The 20,740-nt window shown below is 48.1% G+C and overlaps 1 protein-coding gene across 2 annotated transcripts in view; it reads left to right on the forward strand.

Annotated features, from left to right (window-relative positions):
• LOC110496665 (ribosome biogenesis protein bop1) overlaps positions 1–20,740 on the forward strand; it is a 102,651-nt gene that overhangs the window by 64,996 nt on the left and 16,915 nt on the right. For both annotated transcript variants that reach the window (XM_036953457.2, XM_036953458.2), the window contains exons 4-10: positions 14,904–15,058; positions 15,249–15,366; positions 18,064–18,165; positions 19,012–19,224; positions 19,503–19,664; positions 19,821–19,901; positions 20,480–20,549. In XM_036953457.2, coding sequence (XP_036809352.2) covers positions 14,904–15,058; positions 15,249–15,366; positions 18,064–18,165; positions 19,012–19,224; positions 19,503–19,664; positions 19,821–19,901; positions 20,480–20,549 — 901 coding nt within the window. The remainder of the gene's footprint in view (positions 1–14,903; positions 15,059–15,248; positions 15,367–18,063; positions 18,166–19,011; positions 19,225–19,502; positions 19,665–19,820; positions 19,902–20,479; positions 20,550–20,740) is intronic.

Genomic DNA, 20,740 nt, shown 5'->3' on the forward strand with positions numbered 1-20,740 from the left:
AATGTCAGATGTGCAAAACTGATAGAGACATACCCCAAGCGACTTACAGCTGTAATCGCAGCAAAAGGTGGCGCTACAAAGTATTAACTTAAGTGGGCTGAATAATTTTGCACGCCCAATTTTTCAGTTTTCGATTTGTTAAAGAAGTTTGAAATATCCAATAAATGTCGTTCCACTTCATGATTGTGTCCCACTTGTTGTTGATTCTTCACAAAAATATACAGTTTTATATCTTTGTTTGAAGCCTGAAATGTGGCAAAAGGTCGCAAAGTTCAAGGGGGCCGAATACTTTCGCAAGGCACTGTATCCACATACTTTAGATTCCTCATGATGCTATCTATTTTGTGAAGTGCACCAGTCCCTCCTGCAGCAAAGCACCCCCACAACATGATGCTGCCACCCCCGTGCTTCATGGTTGGGATGGTGTTCTTCGGCTTGCAAGCCTCCCCCCTTTTCCTCAAAACATAACGATGGTCGATATGGCCAAACAGTTCTATTGTTGTTTCATCAGACTAGAGGACATTTCTCAAAAAGTACGGTCTTTGTCCCCCCCCATGTGCAGTTGCAAACCGGAGTCTGGCTTTTTATGGTGGTTTTGGAGCAGTGACTTCTTCCTTGCTGAGCGGCCTTTCAGGTTCTGTCGATATAGGCCTCTTTTTTTTTCTGTGGATATAGATACTTTTGTACCGGTTTCCTCGAGCATCTTCAAGGTCCTCTGCTGTTGTTCTGAGATTGATTTGCACTTTTTGCATCAAAGTACGTTCATCTGTAGGAGACAGAACGCGACTCCTTCCTGAGCGGTATGACGGCTGCGTGGTCCCATGGTGTTTATACTTGCGTACTATTGTTTGTACAGATGAACGTGGTACCTTCTAGCGTTTGGAAATTACTCCCAAGGATGAACCAGCTTTTTAAACCTTTTTTCTGAGGTCTTGGCTGATTTCTTTTGATTTTCCCATGATGTCAAGCAGAGGCACTGCGTTTGAAGGTAGGCCTTGAAATACATCCACAAGTACACCTCCAATTGACTCAAATGATGTCAATTAGCCTATCAGAAGCTTCTAAAGCCATGACATAATTTTCTGGAATTTTCCAAGCTGTTTAAAGGCACAGTCAACTTCGTACATTTCTGACCCACTGGAATTGTGACACAGTGAATTATAAGTAAAATAATCTGTCTCTAAACAATTGTTGGAAAAATTCCTTGTGTCGTGCACAAAGTAGATGTCCTAATCGACTTGCCAAAACTGTAGTTTGTTAACAATAAATTTGTGGAATGGTTGAAAAATTTGTTTTAATGACTCCAACTTAAGTGTGGGTAAACTTCCAACTTCAACTGTACATACATACATACATACATACACACACACACTGTCCAGCTGTGACAGTCAAAGTCCTCTCAGGCCCACAGCAGTGACCAGTCCAGCAGTTACTCCCATCAGCACAGTCTGACACTCAGTCCTGAAATCCCGTCCTAACAGGCCAGCCAGGCAACAACCGGCAGCCTTTTGTAAGTGCTAAAAAAAACAGCGTCGAGTCAAGCCAGCTAATAACCTGGGCGGTCAATATAAGAATAGTTCTTGGCGACATGACTGTGAGGGTAGAGTGTGCCATCTCAGTTCTTCTGTGTTTTTTGTTGATTCTCGTTGCTTGTTGGCGTACTGACTCCTTGTCTCTTGTCAACCCCGGGATCAAATCATTTTGTTCTAAGTCTATTTAAAATCTTATTTCCAGCTGAATCCTATTGGATTGTCATGTTTGTTTTTCTTTGTCCCTGTAGTGTTATATCAATGTATTGGAGTCATCCTTACCATAGTAAAATAAACAGTTGTGTTTGAAAGTTGAGGTTAAGAAAACAGGAGTTAACATTCTGTCAACACGTCGGAAACAATGATGCATAAATCACGAATCTAACCCATCTTGTTGAATCTCATTTGCTTCGCTGGCTTCCTCTCGGTGCATTGGAGGAGGTGAGAGCCCACTCTTTGGTGAAACTCGATCCCCCGGACCGAAACACTGTCTCTCTTGCCCAGAAGTCGTCTGTGTGATTCTGGAGCTCGTCAAATGGAACATTTTGTCTGTCGTTGACCCCGTTACACTCTCTCTTTCCTCCAGTCTTCCAGGCCCCAGTGAAGCAGGGAGGCATTGGTGACAGTGACACAGGCCAGGGGGACTGGGGTTGGTTGGAGTTGACCATCGGGCTGTGACTGGGGCTTGCTGACTGGTCCTTCTCTAATTCGCTGCTCCTCAGTTTAGTAGCTTAAAGTGGAGGGTCTGGGCCTCGTACAGTTTAGCAGTTGACTGTAGCTTAAAGTGGAGGGTCTGGGCCTCGTACAGTTTAGCAGTTGACTGTAGCTTACAGTGGAGGGTCTGGGCCTCGTACAGTTTAGCATGTTGACTAGCTTAAAGTGGAGGGTCTGGGCCTCGTACAGTTTAGCACTTGACTGTAGCTTAAAGTGGAGGGTCTGGGCCTCGTACAGTTTAGAATGTTGACTGTAGCTTAAAGTGGAGGGTCTGGGCCTCGTACAGTTTAGCATGTTGACTAGCTTAAAGTGGAGGGTCTGGGCCTCGTACAGTTTAGCACTTGACTGTAGCTTAAAGTGGAGGGTCTGGGCCTCGTACAGTTTAGCATGTTGACTAGCTTAAAGTGGAGGGTCTGGGCCTCGTACAGTTTAGCATGTTGACTGTAGCTTAAAGTGGAGGGTCTGGGCCTCGTACAGTTTAGAATGTTGACTGTAGCTTAAAGTGGAGGGTCTGGGCCTCGTACAGTTTAGCATGTTGACTAGCTTAAAGTGGAGGGTCTGGGCCTCGTACAGTTTAGCACTTGACTGTAGCTTAAAGTGGAGGGTCTGGGCCTCGTACAGTTTAGCAGTTGACTGTAGCTTACAGTGGAGGGTCTGGGCCTCGTACAGTTTAGCATGTTGACTGTAGCTTAAAGTGGAGGGTCTGGGCCTCGTACAGTTTAGCACTTGACTGTAGCTTAAAGTGGAGGGTCTGGGCCTCGTACAGTTTAGAATGTTGACTGTAGCTTAAAGTGGAGGGTCTGGGCCTCGTACAGTTTAGCATGTTGACTAGCTTAAAGTGGAGGGTCTGGGCCTCGTACAGTTTAGCACTTGACTGTAGCTTAAAGTGGAGGGTCTGGGCCTCGTACAGTTTAGCATGTTGACTAGCTTAAAGTGGAGGGTCTGGGCCTCGTACAGTTTAGCATGTTGACTGTAGCTTACAGTGGAGGGTCTGGGCCTCGTACAGTTTAGCATGTTGACTAGCTTAAAGTGGAGGGTCTGGGCCTCGTACAGTTTAGCACTTGACTGTAGCTTAAAGTGGAGGGTCTGGGCCTCGTACAGTTTAGAATGTTGACTGTAGCTTAAAGTGGAGGGTCTGGGCCTCGTACAGTTTAGCATGTTGACTAGCTTAAAGTGGAGGGTCTGGGCCTCGTACAGTTTAGCACTTGACTGTAGCTTAAAGTGGAGGGTCTGGGCCTCGTACAGTTTAGCATGTTGACTAGCTTAAAGTGGAGGGTCTGGGCCTCGTACAGTTTAGCATGTTGACTGTAGCTTAAAGTGGAGGGTCTGGGCCTCGTACAGTTTAGCATGTTGACTAGCTTAAAGTGGAGGGTCTGGGCCTCGTACAGTTTAGCATGTTGACTAGCTTAAAGTGGAGGGTCTGGGCCTCGTACAGTTTAGCATGTTGACTGTAGCTTAAAGTGGAGGGTCTGGGCCTCGTACAGTTTAGAATGTTGACTGTAGCTTAAAGTGGAGGGTCTGGGCCTCGTACAGTGTAGCATGTTGACTAGCTTAAAGTGGAGGGTCTGGGCCTCGTACAGTTTAGCACTTGACTGTAGCTTAAAGTGGAGGGTCTGGGCCTCGTACAGTTTAGCATGTTGACTAGCTTAAAGTGGAGGGTCTGGGCCTCGTACAGTTTAGCAGTTGACTGTAGCTTACAGTGGAGGGTCTGGGCCTCGTACAGTTTAGCATGTTGACTAGCTTAAAGTGGAGGGTCTGGGCCTCGTACAGTTTAGCACTTGACTGTAGCTTAAAGTGGAGGGTCTGGGCCTCGTACAGTTTAGAATGTTGACTGTAGCTTAAAGTGGAGGGTCTGGGCCTCGTACAGTTTAGCATGTTGACTAGCTTAAAGTGGAGGGTCTGGGCCTCGTACAGTTTAGCACTTGACTGTAGCTTAAAGTGGAGGGTCTGGGCCTCGTACAGTTTAGCATGTTGACTAGCTTAAAGTGGAGGGTCTGGGCCTCGTACAGTTTAGCAGTTGACTGTAGCTTACAGTGGAGGGTCTGGGCCTCGTACAGTTTAGCATGTTGACTGTAGCTTAAAGTGGAGGGTCTGGGCCTCGTACAGTTTAGCATGTTGACTGTAGCTTACAGTGGAGGGTCTGGGCCTCGTACAGTTTAGCAGTTGACTGTAGCTTACAGTGGAGGGTCTGGGCCTCGTACAGTTTAGCATGTTGACTAGCTTAAAGTGGAGGGTCTGGGCCTCGTACAGTTTAGCACTTGACTGTAGCTTAAAGTGGAGGGTCTGGGCCTCGTAAAGTTTAGAATGTTGACTGTAGCTTAAAGTGGAGGGTCTGGGCCTCATACAGTTTAGCATGTTGACTAGCTTAAAGTGGAGGGTCTGGGCCTCGTACAGTTTAGCACTTGACTGTAGCTTAAAGTGGAGGGTCTGGGCCTCGTACAGTTTAGCATGTTGACTAGCTTAAAGTGGAGGGTCTGGGCCTCGTACAGTTTAGCATGTTGACTGTAGCTTAAAGTGGAGGGTCTGGGCCTCGTACAGTTTAGAATGTTGACTGTAGCTTAAAGTGGAGGGTCTGGGCCTCGTACAGTGTAGCATGTTGACTAGCTTAAAGTGGAGGGTCTGGGCCTCGTACAGTTTAGCACTTGACTGTAGCTTAAAGTGGAGGGTCTGGGCCTCGTACAGTTTAGCATGTTGACTAGCTTAAAGTGGAGGGTCTGGGCCTCGTACAGTTTAGCAGTTGACTGTAGCTTACAGTGGAGGGTCTGGGCCTCGTACAGTTTAGCATGTTGACTAGCTTAAAGTGGAGGGTCTGGGCCTCGTACAGTTTAGCATGTTGACTAGCTTAAAGTGGAGGGTCTGGGCCTCGTACAGTTTAGCAGTTGACTGTAGCTTACAGTGGAGGGTCTGGGCCTCGTACAGTTTAGCATGTTGACTAGCTTAAAGTGGAGGGTCTGGGCCTCGTACAGTTTAGCACTTGACTGTAGCTTAAAGTGGAGGGTCTGGGCCTCGTACAGTTTAGAATGTTGACTGTAGCTTAAAGTGGAGGGTCTGGGCCTCGTACAGTTTAGCATGTTGACTAGCTTAAAGTGGAGGGTCTGGGCCTCGTACAGTTTAGCACTTGACTGTAGCTTAAAGTGGAGGGTCTGGGCCTCGTACAGTTTAGCATGTTGACTAGCTTAAAGTGGAGGGTCTGGGCCTCGTACAGTTTAGCATGTTGACTGTAGCTTAAAGTGGAGGGTCTGGGCCTCGTACAGTTTAGCATGTTGACTAGCTTAAAGTGGAGGGTCTGGGCCTCGTACAGTTTAGCATGTTGACTGTAGCTTAAAGTGGAGGGTCTGGGCCTCGTACAGTTTAGAATGTTGACTGTAGCTTAAAGTGGAGGGTCTGGGCCTCGTACAGTTTAGAATGTTGACTGTAGCTTAAAGTGGAGGGTCTGGGCCTCGTACAGTTTAGCATGTTGACTAGCTTAAAGTGGAGGGTCTGGGCCTCGTACAGTTTAGCACTTGACTGTAGCTTAAAGTGGAGGGTCTGGGCCTCGTACAGTTTAGCATGTTGACTGTAGCTTACAGTGGAGGGTCTGGGCCTCGTACAGTTTAGCAGTTGACTGTAGCTTACAGTGGAGGGTCTGGGCCTCGTACAGTTTAGCTTGTTGACTAGCTTAAAGTGGAGGGTCTGGGCCTCGTACAGTTTAGCACTTGACTGTAGCTTAAAGTGGAGGGTCTGGGCCTCGTACAGTTTAGAATGTTGACTGTAGCTTAAAGTGGAGGGTCTGGGCCTCGTACAGTTTAGCATGTTGACTAGCTTAAAGTGGAGGGTCTGGGCCTCGTACAGTTTAGCACTTGACTGTAGCTTAAAGTGGAGGGTCTGGGCCTCGTACAGTTTAGCATGTTGACTAGCTTAAAGTGGAGGGTCTGGGCCTCGTACAGTTTAGCATGTTGACTGTAGCTTAAAGTGGAGGGTCTGGGCCTCGTACAGTTTAGAATGTTGACTGTAGCTTAAAGTGGAGGGTCTGGGCCTCGTACAGTTTAGAATGTTGACTGTAGCTTAAAGTGGAGGGTCTGGGCCTCGTACAGTTTAGAATGTTGACTGTAGCTTAAAGTGGAGGGTCTGGGCCTCGTACAGTTTAGCACTTGACTGTAGCTTAAAGTGGAGGATCTGGGCCTCGTACAGTTTAGCATGTTGACTAGCTTAAAGTGGAGGGTCTGGGCCTCGCACAGTTTAGCAGTTGACTGTAGCTTACAGTGGAGGGTCTGGGCCTCGTACAGTTTAGCATGTTGACTAGCTTAAAGTGGAGGGTCTGGGCCTCGTACAGTTTAGCACTTGACTGTAGCTTAAAGTGGAGGGTCTGGGCCTCGTACAGTTTAGAATGTTGACTGTAGCTTAAAGTGGAGGGTCTGGGCCTCGTACAGTTTAGCATGTTGACTAGCTTAAAGTGGAGGGTCTGGGCCTCGTACAGTTTAGCACTTGACTGTAGCTTAAAGTGGAGGGTCTGGGCCTCGTACAGTTTAGCATGTTGACTAGCTTAAAGTGGAGGGTCTGGGCCTCGTACAGTTTAGCATGTTGACTGTAGCTTAAAGTGGAGGGTCTGGGCCTCGTACAGTTTAGAATGTTGACTGTAGCTTAAAGTGGAGGGTCTGGGCCTCGTACAGTTTAGAATGTTGACTGTAGCTTAAAGTGGAGGGTCTGGGCCTCGTACAGTTTAGCATGTTGACTAGCTTAAAGTGGAGGGTCTGGGCCTCGTACAGTTTAGCACTTGACTGTAGCTTAAAGTGGAGGGTGTGGGCCTCGTACAGTTTAGCATGTTGACTAGCTTAAAGTGGAGGGTCTGGGCCTCGTACAGTTTAGCATGTTGACTGTAGCTTAAAGTGGAGGGTCTGGGCCTCGTACAGTTTAGAATGTTGACTGTAGCTTAAAGTGGAGGGTCTGGGCCTCGTACAGTGTAGCATGTTGACTAGCTTAAAGTGGAGGGTCTGGGCCTCGTACAGTTTAGCACTTGACTGTAGCTTAAAGTGGAGGGTCTGGGCCTCGTACAGTTTAGCATGTTGACTAGCTTAAAGTGGAGGGTCTGGGCCTCGTACAGTTTAGCAGTTGACTGTAGCTTACAGTGGAGGGTCTGGGCCTCGTACAGTTTAGCATGTTGACTAGCTTAAAGTGGAGGGTCTGGGCCTCGTACAGTTTAGCACTTGACTGTAGCTTAAAGTGGAGGGTCTGGGCCTCGTACAGTTTAGAATGTTGACTGTAGCTTAAAGTGGAGGGTCTGGGCCTCGTACAGTTTAGCATGTTGACTAGCTTAAAGTGGAGGGTCTGGGCCTCGTACAGTTTAGCACTTGACTGTAGCTTAAAGTGGAGGGTCTGGGCCTCGTACAGTTTAGCATGTTGACTAGCTTAAAGTGGAGGGTCTGGGCCTCGTACAGTTTAGCATGTTGACTGTAGCTTAAAGTGGAGGGTCTGGGCCTCGTACAGTTTAGAATGTTGACTGTAGCTTAAAGTGGAGGGTCTGGGCCTCGTACAGTTTAGAATGTTGACTGTAGCTTAAAGTGGAGGGTCTGGGCCTCGTACAGTTTAGCATGTTGACTAGCTTAAAGTGGAGGGTCTGGGCCTCGTACAGTTTAGCACTTGACTGTAGCTTAAAGTGGAGGGTCTGGGCCTCGTACAGTTTAGCAGTTGACTGTAGCTTACAGTGGAGGGTCTGGGCCTCGTACAGTTTAGCATGTTGACTGTAGCTTAAAGTGGAGGGTCTGGGCCTCGTACAGTTTAGCATGTTGACTGTAGCTTACAGTGGAGGGTCTGGGCCTCGTACAGTTTAGCAGTTGACTGTAGCTTACAGTGGAGGGTCTGGGCCTCGTACAGTTTAGCATGTTGACTAGCTTAAAGTGGAGGGTCTGGGCCTCGTACAGTTTAGCACTTGACTGTAGCTTAAAGTGGAGGGTCTGGGCCTCGTACAGTTTAGAATGTTGACTGTAGCTTAAAGTGGAGGGTCTGGGCCTCGTACAGTTTAGCATGTTGACTAGCTTAAAGTGGAGGGTCTGGGCCTCGTACAGTTTAGCACTTGACTGTAGCTTAAAGTGGAGGGTCTGGGCCTCGTACAGTTTAGCATGTTGACTAGCTTAAAGTGGAGGGTCTGGGCCTCGTACAGTTTAGCATGTTGACTGTAGCTTAAAGTGGAGGGTCTGGGCCTCGTACAGTTTAGAATGTTGACTGTAGCTTAAAGTGGAGGGTCTGGGCCTCGTACAGTTTAGAATGTTGACTGTAGCTTAAAGTGGAGGGTCTGGGCCTCGTACAGTGTAGCATGTTGACTAGCTTAAAGTGGAGGGTCTGGGCCTCGTACAGTTTAGCACTTGACTGTAGCTTAAAGTGGAGGGTCTGGGCCTCGTACAGTTTAGCATGTTGACTAGCTTAAAGTGGAGGGTCTGGGCCTCGTACAGTTTAGCAGTTGACTGTAGCTTACAGTGGAGGGTCTGGGCCTCGTACAGTTTAGCATGTTGACTAGCTTAAAGTGGAGGGTCTGGGCCTCGTACAGTTTAGCACTTGACTGTAGCTTAAAGTGGAGGGTCTGGGCCTCGTACAGTTTAGCAGTTGACTGTAGCTTACAGTGGAGGGTCTGGGCCTCGTACAGTTTAGCATGTTGACTGTAGCTTAAAGTGGAGGGTCTGGGCCTCGTACAGTTTAGCATGTTGACTGTAGCTTACAGTGGAGGGTCTGGGCCTCGTACAGTTTAGCAGTTGACTGTAGCTTACAGTGGAGGGTCTGGGCCTCGTACAGTTTAGCATGTTGACTAGCTTAAAGTGGAGGGTCTGGGCCTCGTACAGTTTAGCACTTGACTGTAGCTTAAAGTGGAGGGTCTGGGCCTCGTACAGTTTAGAATGTTGACTGTAGCTTAAAGTGGAGGGTCTGGGCCTCGTACAGTTTAGCATGTTGACTAGCTTAAAGTGGAGGGTCTGGGCCTCGTACAGTTTAGCACTTGACTGTAGCTTAAAGTGGAGGGTCTGGGCCTCGTACAGTTTAGCATGTTGACTAGCTTAAAGTGGAGGGTCTGGGCCTCGTACAGTTTAGCATGTTGACTGTAGCTTAAAGTGGAGGGTCTGGGCCTCGTACAGTTTAGAATGTTGACTGTAGCTTAAAGTGGAGGGTCTGGGCCTCGTACAGTTTAGAATGTTGACTGTAGCTTAAAGTGGAGGGTCTGGGCCTCGTACAGTTTAGCATGTTGACTAGCTTAAAGTGGAGGGTCTGGGCCTCGTACAGTTTAGCACTTGACTGTAGCTTAAAGTGGAGGGTGTGGGCCTCGTACAGTTTAGCATGTTGACTAGCTTAAAGTGGAGGGTCTGGGCCTCGTACAGTTTAGCATGTTGACTGTAGCTTAAAGTGGAGGGTCTGGGCCTCGTACAGTTTAGAATGTTGACTGTAGCTTAAAGTGGATGGTCTGGGCCTCGTACAGTTTAGAATGTTGACTGTAGCTTAAAGTGGAGGGTCTGGGCCTCGTACAGTTTAGCATGTTGACTAGCTTAAAGTGGAGGGTCTGGGCCTCGTACAGTTTAGCAGTTGACTGTAGCTTACAGTGGAGGGTCTGGGCCTCGTACAGTTTAGCATGTTGACTAGCTTAAAGTGGAGGGTCTGGGCCTCGTACAGTTTAGCACTTGACTGTAGCTTAAAGTGGAGGGTCTGGGCCTCGTACAGTTTAGCAGTTGACTGTAGCTTACAGTGGAGGGTCTGGGCCTCGTACAGTTTAGCATGTTGACTGTAGCTTAAAGTGGAGGGTCTGGGCCTCGTACAGTTTAGCATGTTGACTGTAGCTTACAGTGGAGGGTCTGGGCCTCGTACAGTTTAGCAGTTGACTGTAGCTTACAGTGGAGGGTCTGGGCCTCGTACAGTTTAGCATGTTGACTAGCTTAAAGTGGAGGGTCTGGGCCTCGTACAGTTTAGCACTTGACTGTAGCTTAAAGTGGAGGGTCTGGGCCTCGTACAGTTTAGAATGTTGACTGTAGCTTAAAGTGGAGGGTCTGGGCCTCGTACAGTTTAGCATGTTGACTAGCTTAAAGTGGAGGGTCTGGGCCTCGTACAGTTTAGCACTTGACTGTAGCTTAAAGTGGAGGGTCTGGGCCTCGTACAGTTTAGCATGTTGACTAGCTTAAAGTGGAGGGTCTGGGCCTCGTACAGTTTAGCATGTTGACTGTAGCTTAAAGTGGAGGGTCTGGGCCTCGTACAGTTTAGAATGTTGACTGTAGCTTAAAGTGGAGGGTCTGGGCCTCGTACAGTTTAGAATGTTGACTGTAGCTTAAAGTGGAGGGTCTGGGCCTCGTACAGTGTAGCATGTTGACTAGCTTAAAGTGGAGGGTCTGGGCCTCGTACAGTTTAGCACTTGACTGTAGCTTAAAGTGGAGGGTCTGGGCCTCGTACAGTTTAGCACTTGACTGTAGCTTAAAGTGGAGGGTCTGGGCCTCGTACAGTTTAGCATGTTGACTAGCTTAAAGTGGAGGGTCTGGGCCTCGTACAGTTTAGCATGTTGACTGTAGCTTAAAGTGGAGGGTCTGGGCCTCGTACAGTTTAGAATGTTGACTGTAGCTTAAAGTGGATGGTCTGGGCCTCGTACAGTTTAGAATGTTGACTGTAGCTTAAAGTGGAGGGTCTGGGCCTCGTACAGTTTAGCATGTTGACTAGCTTAAAGTGGAGGGTCTGGGCCTCGTACAGTTTAGCACTTGACTGTAGCTTAAAGTGGAGGGTCTGGGCCTCGTACAGTTTAGCAGTTGACTGTAGCTTACAGTGGAGGGTCTGGGCCTCGTACAGTTTAGCATGTTGACTGTAGCTTAAAGTGGAGGGTCTGGGCCTCGTACAGTTTAGCATGTTGACTGTAGCTTACAGTGGAGGGTCTGGGCCTCGTACAGTTTAGCAGTTGACTGTAGCTTACAGTGGAGGGTCTGGGCCTCGTACAGTTTAGCATGTTGACTAGCTTAAAGTGGAGGGTCTGGGCCTCGTACAGTTTAGCACTTGACTGTAGCTTAAAGTGGAGGGTCTGGGCCTCGTACAGTTTAGAATGTTGACTGTAGCTTAAAGTGGAGGGTCTGGGCCTCGTACAGTTTAGCATGTTGACTAGCTTAAAGTGGAGGGTCTGGGCCTCGTACAGTTTAGCACTTGACTGTAGCTTAAAGTGGAGGGTCTGGGCCTCGTACAGTTTAGCATGTTGACTAGCTTAAAGTGGAGGGTCTGGGCCTCGTACAGTTTAGCATGTTGACTGTAGCTTAAAGTGGAGGGTCTGGGCCTCGTACAGTTTAGAATGTTGACTGTAGCTTAAAGTGGAGGGTCTGGGCCTCGTACAGTTTAGAATGTTGACTGTAGCTTAAAGTGGAGGGTCTGGGCCTCGTACAGTTTAGCATGTTGACTAGCTTAAAGTGGAGGGTCTGGGCCTCGTACAGTTTAGCACTTGACTGTAGCTTAAAGTGGAGGGTCTGGGCCTCGTACAGTTTAGCATGTTGACTAGCTTAAAGTGGAGGGTCTGGGCCTCGTACAGTTTAGCATGTTGACTGTAGCTTAAAGTGGAGGGTCTGGGCCTCGTACAGTTTAGAATGTTGACTGTAGCTTAAAGTGGAGGGTCTGGGCCTCGTACAGTTTAGAATGTTGACTGTAGCTTAAAGTGGAGGTTCTGGGCCTCGTACAGTTTAGAATGTTGACTGTAGCTTAAAGTGGAGGGTCTGGGCCTCGTACAGTTTAGAATGTTGACTGTAGCTTAAAGTGGAGGGTCTGGGCCTCGTACAGTTTAGCATGTTGTGAATGGTCCACTAACTTAGTACTACAAGTTCAGGTTAAGTGCTAACCAGGCTACATCAATGTGAGGGATGCAGTTAGATGTGGATGTTCGACCGGCAGTTTTGAAAGTTATGGTTAGGCATAGATATTGAAACTGATCCAGGCTAGGGTTGGGGAGATAGACAGTGAATATACAAAACATTAGGAACAACTTCCTAATATTGAGAAGCTGTTGCACGTGACAAACCCAGCAGCGTTGTTGCAGTTGTAGACACAGATCCAGTGCACCTGGCCTCTACTACCATACCCTGTTCAAAGACACTTCACTCTATAAATAGCAGACATACGGGCCTCCCGGGTGGCGCAGTGGGCTAGGGCAGTGCTAGCTGTGCCACCAGAGACTCTGTGTTCGCGCCCAGGCTCTGTCGCAGCCGGCCGCAACCGGGAGGTCCTAAAGATCCTTCTTTAATGTGTCTCCTCCCCTTTCATCTACACTGATTGAAGTGGATTTAACAAGTGACATCAATAAGGGATCGTTCACCTGAATAGTGTACAGTGTACAGTATGACATGGAAAGAGCAGGTGTTCTTAATGTTTTGTGCACACAGTATATCAAATCAGTATATTTATCAGATGCACAGGACACAGCAGGTGTAAACAGTACAGTGAAATGCTGACTTGCAAGCTCTTTCCCAACAATGCAGTATTTAATATCAAAGACTGCCAGCAGGGTAAATAATACACATTTTAAAAATATAAAAAATGTTTGACCTATATTTAACTAGGCAAGTCAGTTAGGAACAAATTCTTATTTAAAATGACAACCTACCCCGGCCAAACCCTAACCCGGACGACACTGGGCCAATTGTGTGCTGCCCTATGGAACTCCCAATCACGGCCGGTTGTGATACAGCCTGGAATTGAACCAGGGTCTGTAGTGATGCCTCTAGCACTGAGATGCATCACCTTAGACCGCTGCGCCTAGCCCATACGAAGTGCAGCAGTGTATATGGAGAATGTGTGTGCATGTTTGAGTGTGGAGTTTGTGTGTGTGTGAGACGAGGCTAGGTGAAGGGCTAAGGTCAGGCATACAGTCAGTGAACCACCACACGGAATCATTCTACATGTTTTGTTTTTGCAGTAGCATGTAGTTCTGTCTCCAGAGGTGGCGTGATAGCTCTCTAGAGGTCTGGACTTAGCAAGGCAGGGTGACCTTTTATAGAGGTCACCCATTAACAACCAGCCAGTTAGATTGTGTTTCCAGACAGGAAGTATCACAATAGTATTTATTCTGTTTCTGCTTCCTGACTGTCACGTTTCTGTAGTCGCAACAACACAACCTTCTCAACCTCTCAAGGGTCACCTGGAGCTAGAGTTGGTGCCAATGCCCATTCTCTGTGTGTGTGTGTGTGTGCGTGTGTGTTTGTTGAGTGGGGCTTTGAGGATGGACAGTGTGTGTGTGGGAGGGTCTCCCCAGCTGGCTGTGAGAAAAAGCGTGCCACCTCTGCCCAATCCCTTCTAATTGGATCTGGTGTTTTTATTGAAATCACTCACAGGTGCAGGCTCCACATTAAAGAGTGGCTCACTACTTCTGAGAACTTTCAGCTGTGTGTGCGAGCGTGTGTGTGCGAGCGTGTGTGTGCGAGCGTGTGTGTGCGAGCGTGTGTGTGTGCGAGCGTGTGTGTGTGCGAGCGTGTGTGTGTGCGAGCGTGTGTGTGTGCGAGCGTGTGTGTGTGTGCGAGCGCGTGTGTGTGTGTGTGCGAGCGCGTGTGTGTGTGAGCGCGTGGGTGTGTAATATGTGTGTCATTCCTCATACAAAGGAATCTCTATTTTCAGACTGTACTCATTTGGTTTAATAACTCCGATCGTCGTATAATGAGGTTGTGGAATGAGCTGAGTTATTTTACCTGCTGGATTTCTCACCAGGCCAGGCTCTGTACTCCACCCACCAGGCTCTGTACTCCACCCACCAGGCTCTGTACTCCACCCACCAGGCTCTGTACTCCACCCACCAGGCTCTGTACTCCACCCACCAGGCTCTGTACTCCACCCACCAGGCTCTGTACTCCACCCACCAGGCTCTGTACTCCACCCACCAGGCCAGGCCCTACCCTGTACTCCACCCACCAGGCCAGGCCCTGCTCTGTACTCCACCCACCAGGCCAGGCCCTGCTCTGTACTCCACCCACCAGGCCAGGCCCTGCTCTGTACTCCACCCACCAGGCCAGGCCCTGCTCTGTACTCCATCCACCAGGCCAGGCCCTGTACTCCACCCACCAGACCAGGCTCTGTACTCCACCCACCAGGCCAGGCCCTGCTCTGTACTCCACCCACCAGGCCAGGCCCTGCTCTGTACTCCACCCACCAGACCAGGCTCTGTACTCCACCCACCAGGCCAGGCCCTGTACTCCACCCACCAGGCCAGGCCCTGTACTCCACCCACCAGACCAGGCTCTGTTATCTACCCACCAGGCCAGGCCCTGTACTCCACCCACCAGGCCAGGCCCTGCTCTGTACTCCACCCACCAGGCCAGGCCCTGCTCTGTACTCCACCCACCAGACCAGGCTCTGTACTCCACCCACCAGGCCAGGCCCTGTACTCCACCCACCTTACCGTCCCAGGCCTCATCCAGCCAATAGCATTCATAGAATGGAGGAAAAGGATGATGAGGGTGAGAGTGTTTGCAGGCCAGTCCAGCCTGAGGGTCTATTCATGAGGGTAAAGAAAAACTCTATTCCCAGAGTACAAATATCCACTCTGTATTCCACTAGGCCAGAGGGGTTCTATGAAAAGTGATATGAAGGACTGTAACAGCCCTTGTGCAAGCTTGTCTAATGCTAAGACAAACATTTAGTCCTCAAGTGTTTTTTTCGACACAGTTATTGACACGGTTCTCTCTGTCTCCCTCCTTTCTCTCCCAGGACATTCGTAACACGGTGGGCAACATTCCCATGGAGTGGTACCAGGACTACCCTCACATCGGCTATAACCTCGACGGGAAGAAGATCTTTAAGCCCATCAGGAACAAAGACGAGCTGGATGAGTTCCTGGACAAGATGGAGAACCCAGACTACTGGTGAGATGAGGAGGAGGAGAGGATGAAGATGAGCTCTCTCTCTCTCTCTCTCTCTCTCTCTCTCTCTCTCTCTCTCTCTTGTATGTGTATACCTGTTTTCTGACCTGGCTTCTCTCTCTTTCTCCCTCGCTCCCTCCCTCTCTCCCTCCCTCTGTCCCTCTCTCTCTCTCCCTCCCTCCATCTCCGCCAGGCGTACGGTCCATGACAAGACGACAGCCTCAGACATCCGTCTGTCAGACGAGCAGGTGGACCTGGTGCACCGTCTTCAGAAGGGCCAGTTCGGCGACGTCAACTTCAATGAGTATGAGGTAAAGACTCGGGTCAGGTTATGACTGCTCTCAAGTCTGCTCGGCACCAAGGTCCTATTCATCAGGGCCAAACGTAGCAAAACGTTTTGCAACGGCAAACGTTTCTTATTGGATAACGTTTTAAGTATTCCCTCCCTGTTTCAGTTCGTCCGTCCCCTGTTTGGTGTGTAGGGAATATGACCCAGTTTTGACTTGACGCGTTAGCGGCTGGTGGCTCTGTTCAATGACTGAGCAGATAATGACAACAGCATACCCGCCATTAGAGAGGGCAAACTAGACCTCAGTCCATTAACCACTTATGTTCCTAACGTAACCCAAACCTCGTCTGCACTCCCTGCTCTCTTCACCACTTAGTCCACAAGTCCTTCGAACGCAGACATGGGTTGAAATACAATTTGAATACATTTCAGGTACTTTAGCTGTGACTGAATGAGCTTGCTTGTTGCAATGGAACCAATTCAAGTGTCCCACAATTGTAAACCCTGTCCACCTGGCACTGCAGGCAGACTGGCGCAAATGCTTGAGTCTGTTAAAGAATTTAAGTAGTATTTGCACCCACAACTGGAGAGGGAAGAGTTGTCCTGTACTGCAATAAGCAGGGTTTGCTGGAGAGGTTTTAATTGGGTTAGACGCATGCACACACACACACACACTGAATTGTTAAGGCCCTGCTGTAGTGTCTGGAACCTAGCTGGTGTCATGGATGTAATGCCTCAGCTCTCTGTCTCGTGTTAATGCCAGTGGGATTACAGAAGCATGTAAACTAAACCGATCACTGCAAAGCAAGCAACAGATGAGTCACTTGGTCCCGTGTGTCTGTTGGTAGAGCGTGGCACTTCGGGAGACCTGTACAAACATATATGAAAATGTATGCACTCAGTAACGTAAGTTGCTCTGTATAAGAGCGTTTGCAAAATAACTCAAATGTTAATTATATTTTTTAACTTTTAACTTTTAACACCAGAACTGTAAAATAAAGAAAAATCCCAGGCTGTCAGTCAGTCATGTCGTCATCAGCCTGTCTTGAACCTTTGGTGGTCCAATGATTCTAGTTCAGTCAATTGGGCTGTCTATTAAACTTCCCACAGCTTGTGATATACACTGCTCAAAGAAATAAAGGGAACACTAAAATAACACATCCTAGACCTGAATGAATGAAATATTCTTATTAAATACTTTTTTCTTTACATAGTTGAATGTGCTGACAACAAAATCACACAAATTATCAATGGAAATCAAATTTATCAACCCATGGAGGTCTGGATTTGGAGTCACACTCAAAATTAAAGTGAAAAACCACACTACAGGCTGATCCAACTTTGATGTAATGTCCTTAAAACAAGTCAAAATGAGGCTCAGTAGTGTGTGTGGCCTCCACGTGCCTGTATGACCTCCCAACAACGCCTGGGCATGCTCCTGATGAGGTGGCGGATGGTCTCCTGAGGGATCTCCTCCCAGACCTGGACTAAAGCATCCGCCAACTCCTGGACAGTCTGTGGTGCAACGTGGCGTTGGTGGATGGAGCGAGACATGATGTCCCAGATGTGCTCAATTGGATTCAGGTCTGGGGAACGGGCGGGCCAGTCCATAGCATCAATGCCTTCCTCTTGCAGGAACTGCTGACACACTCCAGCCACATGAGCATTGTCTTGCATTAGGAGGAACCCAGGGCCAACCGCACCAGCATATGGTCTCACAAGGGGTCTGAGGATCTCATCTCGGTACCTAATGGCAGTCAGGCTACCTCTGGCGAGCACATGGAGGGCTGTGCGGCCCCCCAAAGAAATGCCACCCCACACCATGACTGACCCACAGCCAAACCGGTCATGCTGGAGGATGTTGCAGGCAGCAGAACGTTCTCCACGGCGTCTCCAGACTCTGTCACGTCTGTCACGTGCTCAGTGTGAACCTGCTTTCATCTGTGAAGAGCACAGGGCGCCAGTGGCGAATTTGCCAATCTTGGTGTTCTCTGGCAAATGCCAAACATCCTGCACGGTGTTGGGCTGTAAGCACAACCCCCACCTGTGGACGTCGGGCCCTCATACCATCCTCATGGAGTCTGTTTCTGACCGTTTGAGCAGACACATGCACATTTGTGGCCTGCTGGAGGTCATTTTGCAGTGCTCCTCCTTGCACAAAGGCGGAGGTAGCGGTCCTGCTGCTGGGTTGTTGCCCTCCTACGGCCTCCTCCATGTCTCCTGATGTACTGGCCTGTCTCCTGGTAGCGCCTCCATGCTCTGGACACTACACTGACAGACACAGCAAACTTTCTTGCCACAGCTCGCATTGATGTGCCATCCTGGATGAGCTGCACTACCTGAGCCACTTGTGTGGGTTGTAAGACTCCGTCTCATGCTACCACTAGAGTGAAAGCACCGCCAGCATTCAAAAGTGACCAAAACATCAGCCAGGAAGCACAGGAACTGAGAAGTGGTCTGTGGTCACCACCTGCTGAACCACTCCTTTATTGGGGGTGTCTTGCTATTTTCCTATAATTTCCACCTGTTGTCTATTCCATTTGCACAACAGCATGTGAAATCTGTTGTCATTCAGTGTTGCTTCCTAAGTGGACAGTTTGATTTCACACAAGTGTGATTGACTTGGAGTTACATTGTGTTGTTTAAGTGTTCCCTTTATTTTTTTGAGCAGTGTATATCTCTCTCCTTTTCACTCGCATAAACTCTGTTTTTCTTTTAGCCGTCAGTGGACTTCTTCACCAACGAGGTCATGATCCATCCGGTGACCAACAGGCCCCAGGACAAACGCAGCTTCATCCCCTCGCTCATAGAGAAGGAGAAGGTTCTCTCTCGCTCTCTCTCGTTCTCTTTCTCTCCTCTCCCTCGTTCTCTCTCTTGTTCTCTCTCCTCTCCCTCGTTCTCTCTCTCGTTCTCTCCCTCGTTCTCTCTCTCGTTCTCTCTCTCGTTCTCTCTCTCTCGTTCTCTCTCTCGTTCTCTCTCTTGTTCTCTCTCTCGTTCTCTCTCTCGTTCTCTTGTTCTCTCTCGCTCTCTTGTTCTCTCTCGCTCTCTTGTTCTCTCTCTCTCTTGTTCTCTCTCTCTGTGTCTGTGTCTATCTGTGCCCCCTCTCTCCCCCCCTCAATACCCCTCTGTTCTTCTCTCTCTGCTCACTCAACATCTTTGTTTTATGCTGTAAATCTGTATTTATATTAACAGTAAATAGTGGGAGTAAAATGAAAATGCTCACATTACCTCCAGTTTGACTCCTAACTGCACCCACATGTGGCATTGTAATGTAATGATCCCCTCATAGTTGAAGTGCAAGCAAAGGTGACATTTAGTTAAAATGGGGATTCTGAAATTGGAGGCTTACAGACCCCCCGCTTGCATTATAAACCGTAGCATTATTAACCCACCAATACCATTAGACTCCCCTTGCATTATAAACCGTAGCATTATTAACCCACCAATACCATTAGAGACTCCCCTTGCATTATAAACCGTAGCATTATTAACCCACCAGTACCATTATACCCCCCCCCCCCCCCTGTTTGCATTATAAACTGTCTCTTTATTAACCAAATACCTTCGATACCTTCTATTCATTTTTTGACATTATTATTATTATTATTTGTGGGAACACACACACACACACACTTAAGTTTCACCACTGTTGTCCCCTCTCTCCCAGGTTTCGAAGCTGGTCCATGCCATAAAGATGGGTTGGATCAAGCCCCGTAAGCCCAAAGAGACCACCCCTCAGTACTACGACCTGTGGGCCAAGGAGGACCCCAACGCCATCCTGGGGCGCCACAAGATGCACGTCCCCGCCCCCAAGATGAGGCTGCCCGGACACGAGGAGTCCTACAACCCTCCACCTGAGTACCTGCTCACAGAGGAAGAGGTAAATAGTTCATTATGCCTAATTGTGAAAGTATTTGCTGCACACACATACTTGGACAGATATTTTTTTTTGCAACATCATGAATTACCTCATTCTCTTAGTAATTTGGCTAAAATTGTACTGCAGCAGATCAATTGGTAGCATAGAACAACTGTAGCATTTTGATCCTTAGTTCCCTCCTTGTAACTACAGTCACAGTACACAGACCAATCATTAACCAGTGTACAAGCCAGTCATTAGTATACTCACCCACCATTGGTTCTTTATCCCCATGTCAGAGAATGGCGTGGGAACAGCAGGATGCAGAGGACAGGAAGCTCCCGTTCCTCCCCCAGAAACACTCCTGTCTGAGGGCCGTGCCCGCCTTCTCCCGCTTCATCCACGAGCGATTTGAACGCTGCCTCGACCTCTACCTGTGTCCCCGCCAACGCAAGATGAGGGTGAGACTACAGACCCTGCCTTTAATGTCTGGATAAATAGGACATTGATTTGAAGATGCTCATAAAGAAAAGCAGCTCATTTTGAAGGACCCATCTTATGGTCAGTTGGTTCTCAACACGTTCCTCAACTCTATTCATCTCACTTGGTCTCCACAGGTGAATGTGAATCCAGAAGATCTGATCCCCAAGCTGCCCAAACCCAAGGACCTGCAGCCCTTCCCCACCACCATGTCCCTGGTAGGTCAACCACTGGAACTGCTGGGAATATATTTTGTCCTGTATTTTGCGCAATCATGTGACATGCCTGGATCTGAACCTTTTTTGTTTCAAAGCTTTTTCATCAACTTGTCCCCTTCTTTATGTCAAATGATCCAGCACCATTCTCAGAAAATTGCTTTACATGTTTGGTCTAATTGTCATTTCTGGATAAGCCTTAAAATACAGGATCATTTATTATTTTATTAGAATCCCCATTAGCTGTTGCCAAGGCCGCAGCTCCTCTTCCTGGGATCCAAACAGGAAACTACATCAAACAAAACAATGTGTATTATACAAATGTACATTTCTCCACTATTACATTACGCAATTACAATACTACATTACTAAGAGTAGTGTGTGTGTGTGTCTTTTCACAGTCCTCTTTGAGATGTTGTTTTATGTTTTTTTAAATCTGATTTTACTGCTAGCTTGAGTTACCTGAGATGGAAGACTTCCATGTATTGGTTAGAAAATCTTGCTATGTCACATGGTGGGGTGATGATCCGAAATAAGTAAGTTAAGTCAGTACCAATCATAATGATGTGTCCTCTCAACAGGTGTACATTGGCCACAGCAGTCTGGTGCGTTCCATCAGTGCGTCTCCCACTGGCCAATGGCTGGTCTCAGGTCAGTGTTAACTCCCTATTCATCTTTCATGTGATGTAGTAACATCTCTGACTCAGCTGCTGCTTGGCTAGCTCATCAGTTTTCCTGTTTCTTAGTCAGTAGCAAACGGTCTTGCTGGCACTCTATTTCTTTATTATGCCTGTTTCTGAGTCAGTAGTTAACTGACCGCTTAAATCTTCCTGAAAGTGTGA

Source organism: Oncorhynchus mykiss, chromosome 18 (assembly GCF_057628025.1).
Source record: "Oncorhynchus mykiss isolate SJ-2025 chromosome 18, ASM5762802v1, whole genome shotgun sequence".
Taxonomy (NCBI): Eukaryota; Metazoa; Chordata; class Actinopteri; order Salmoniformes; family Salmonidae; genus Oncorhynchus; species Oncorhynchus mykiss.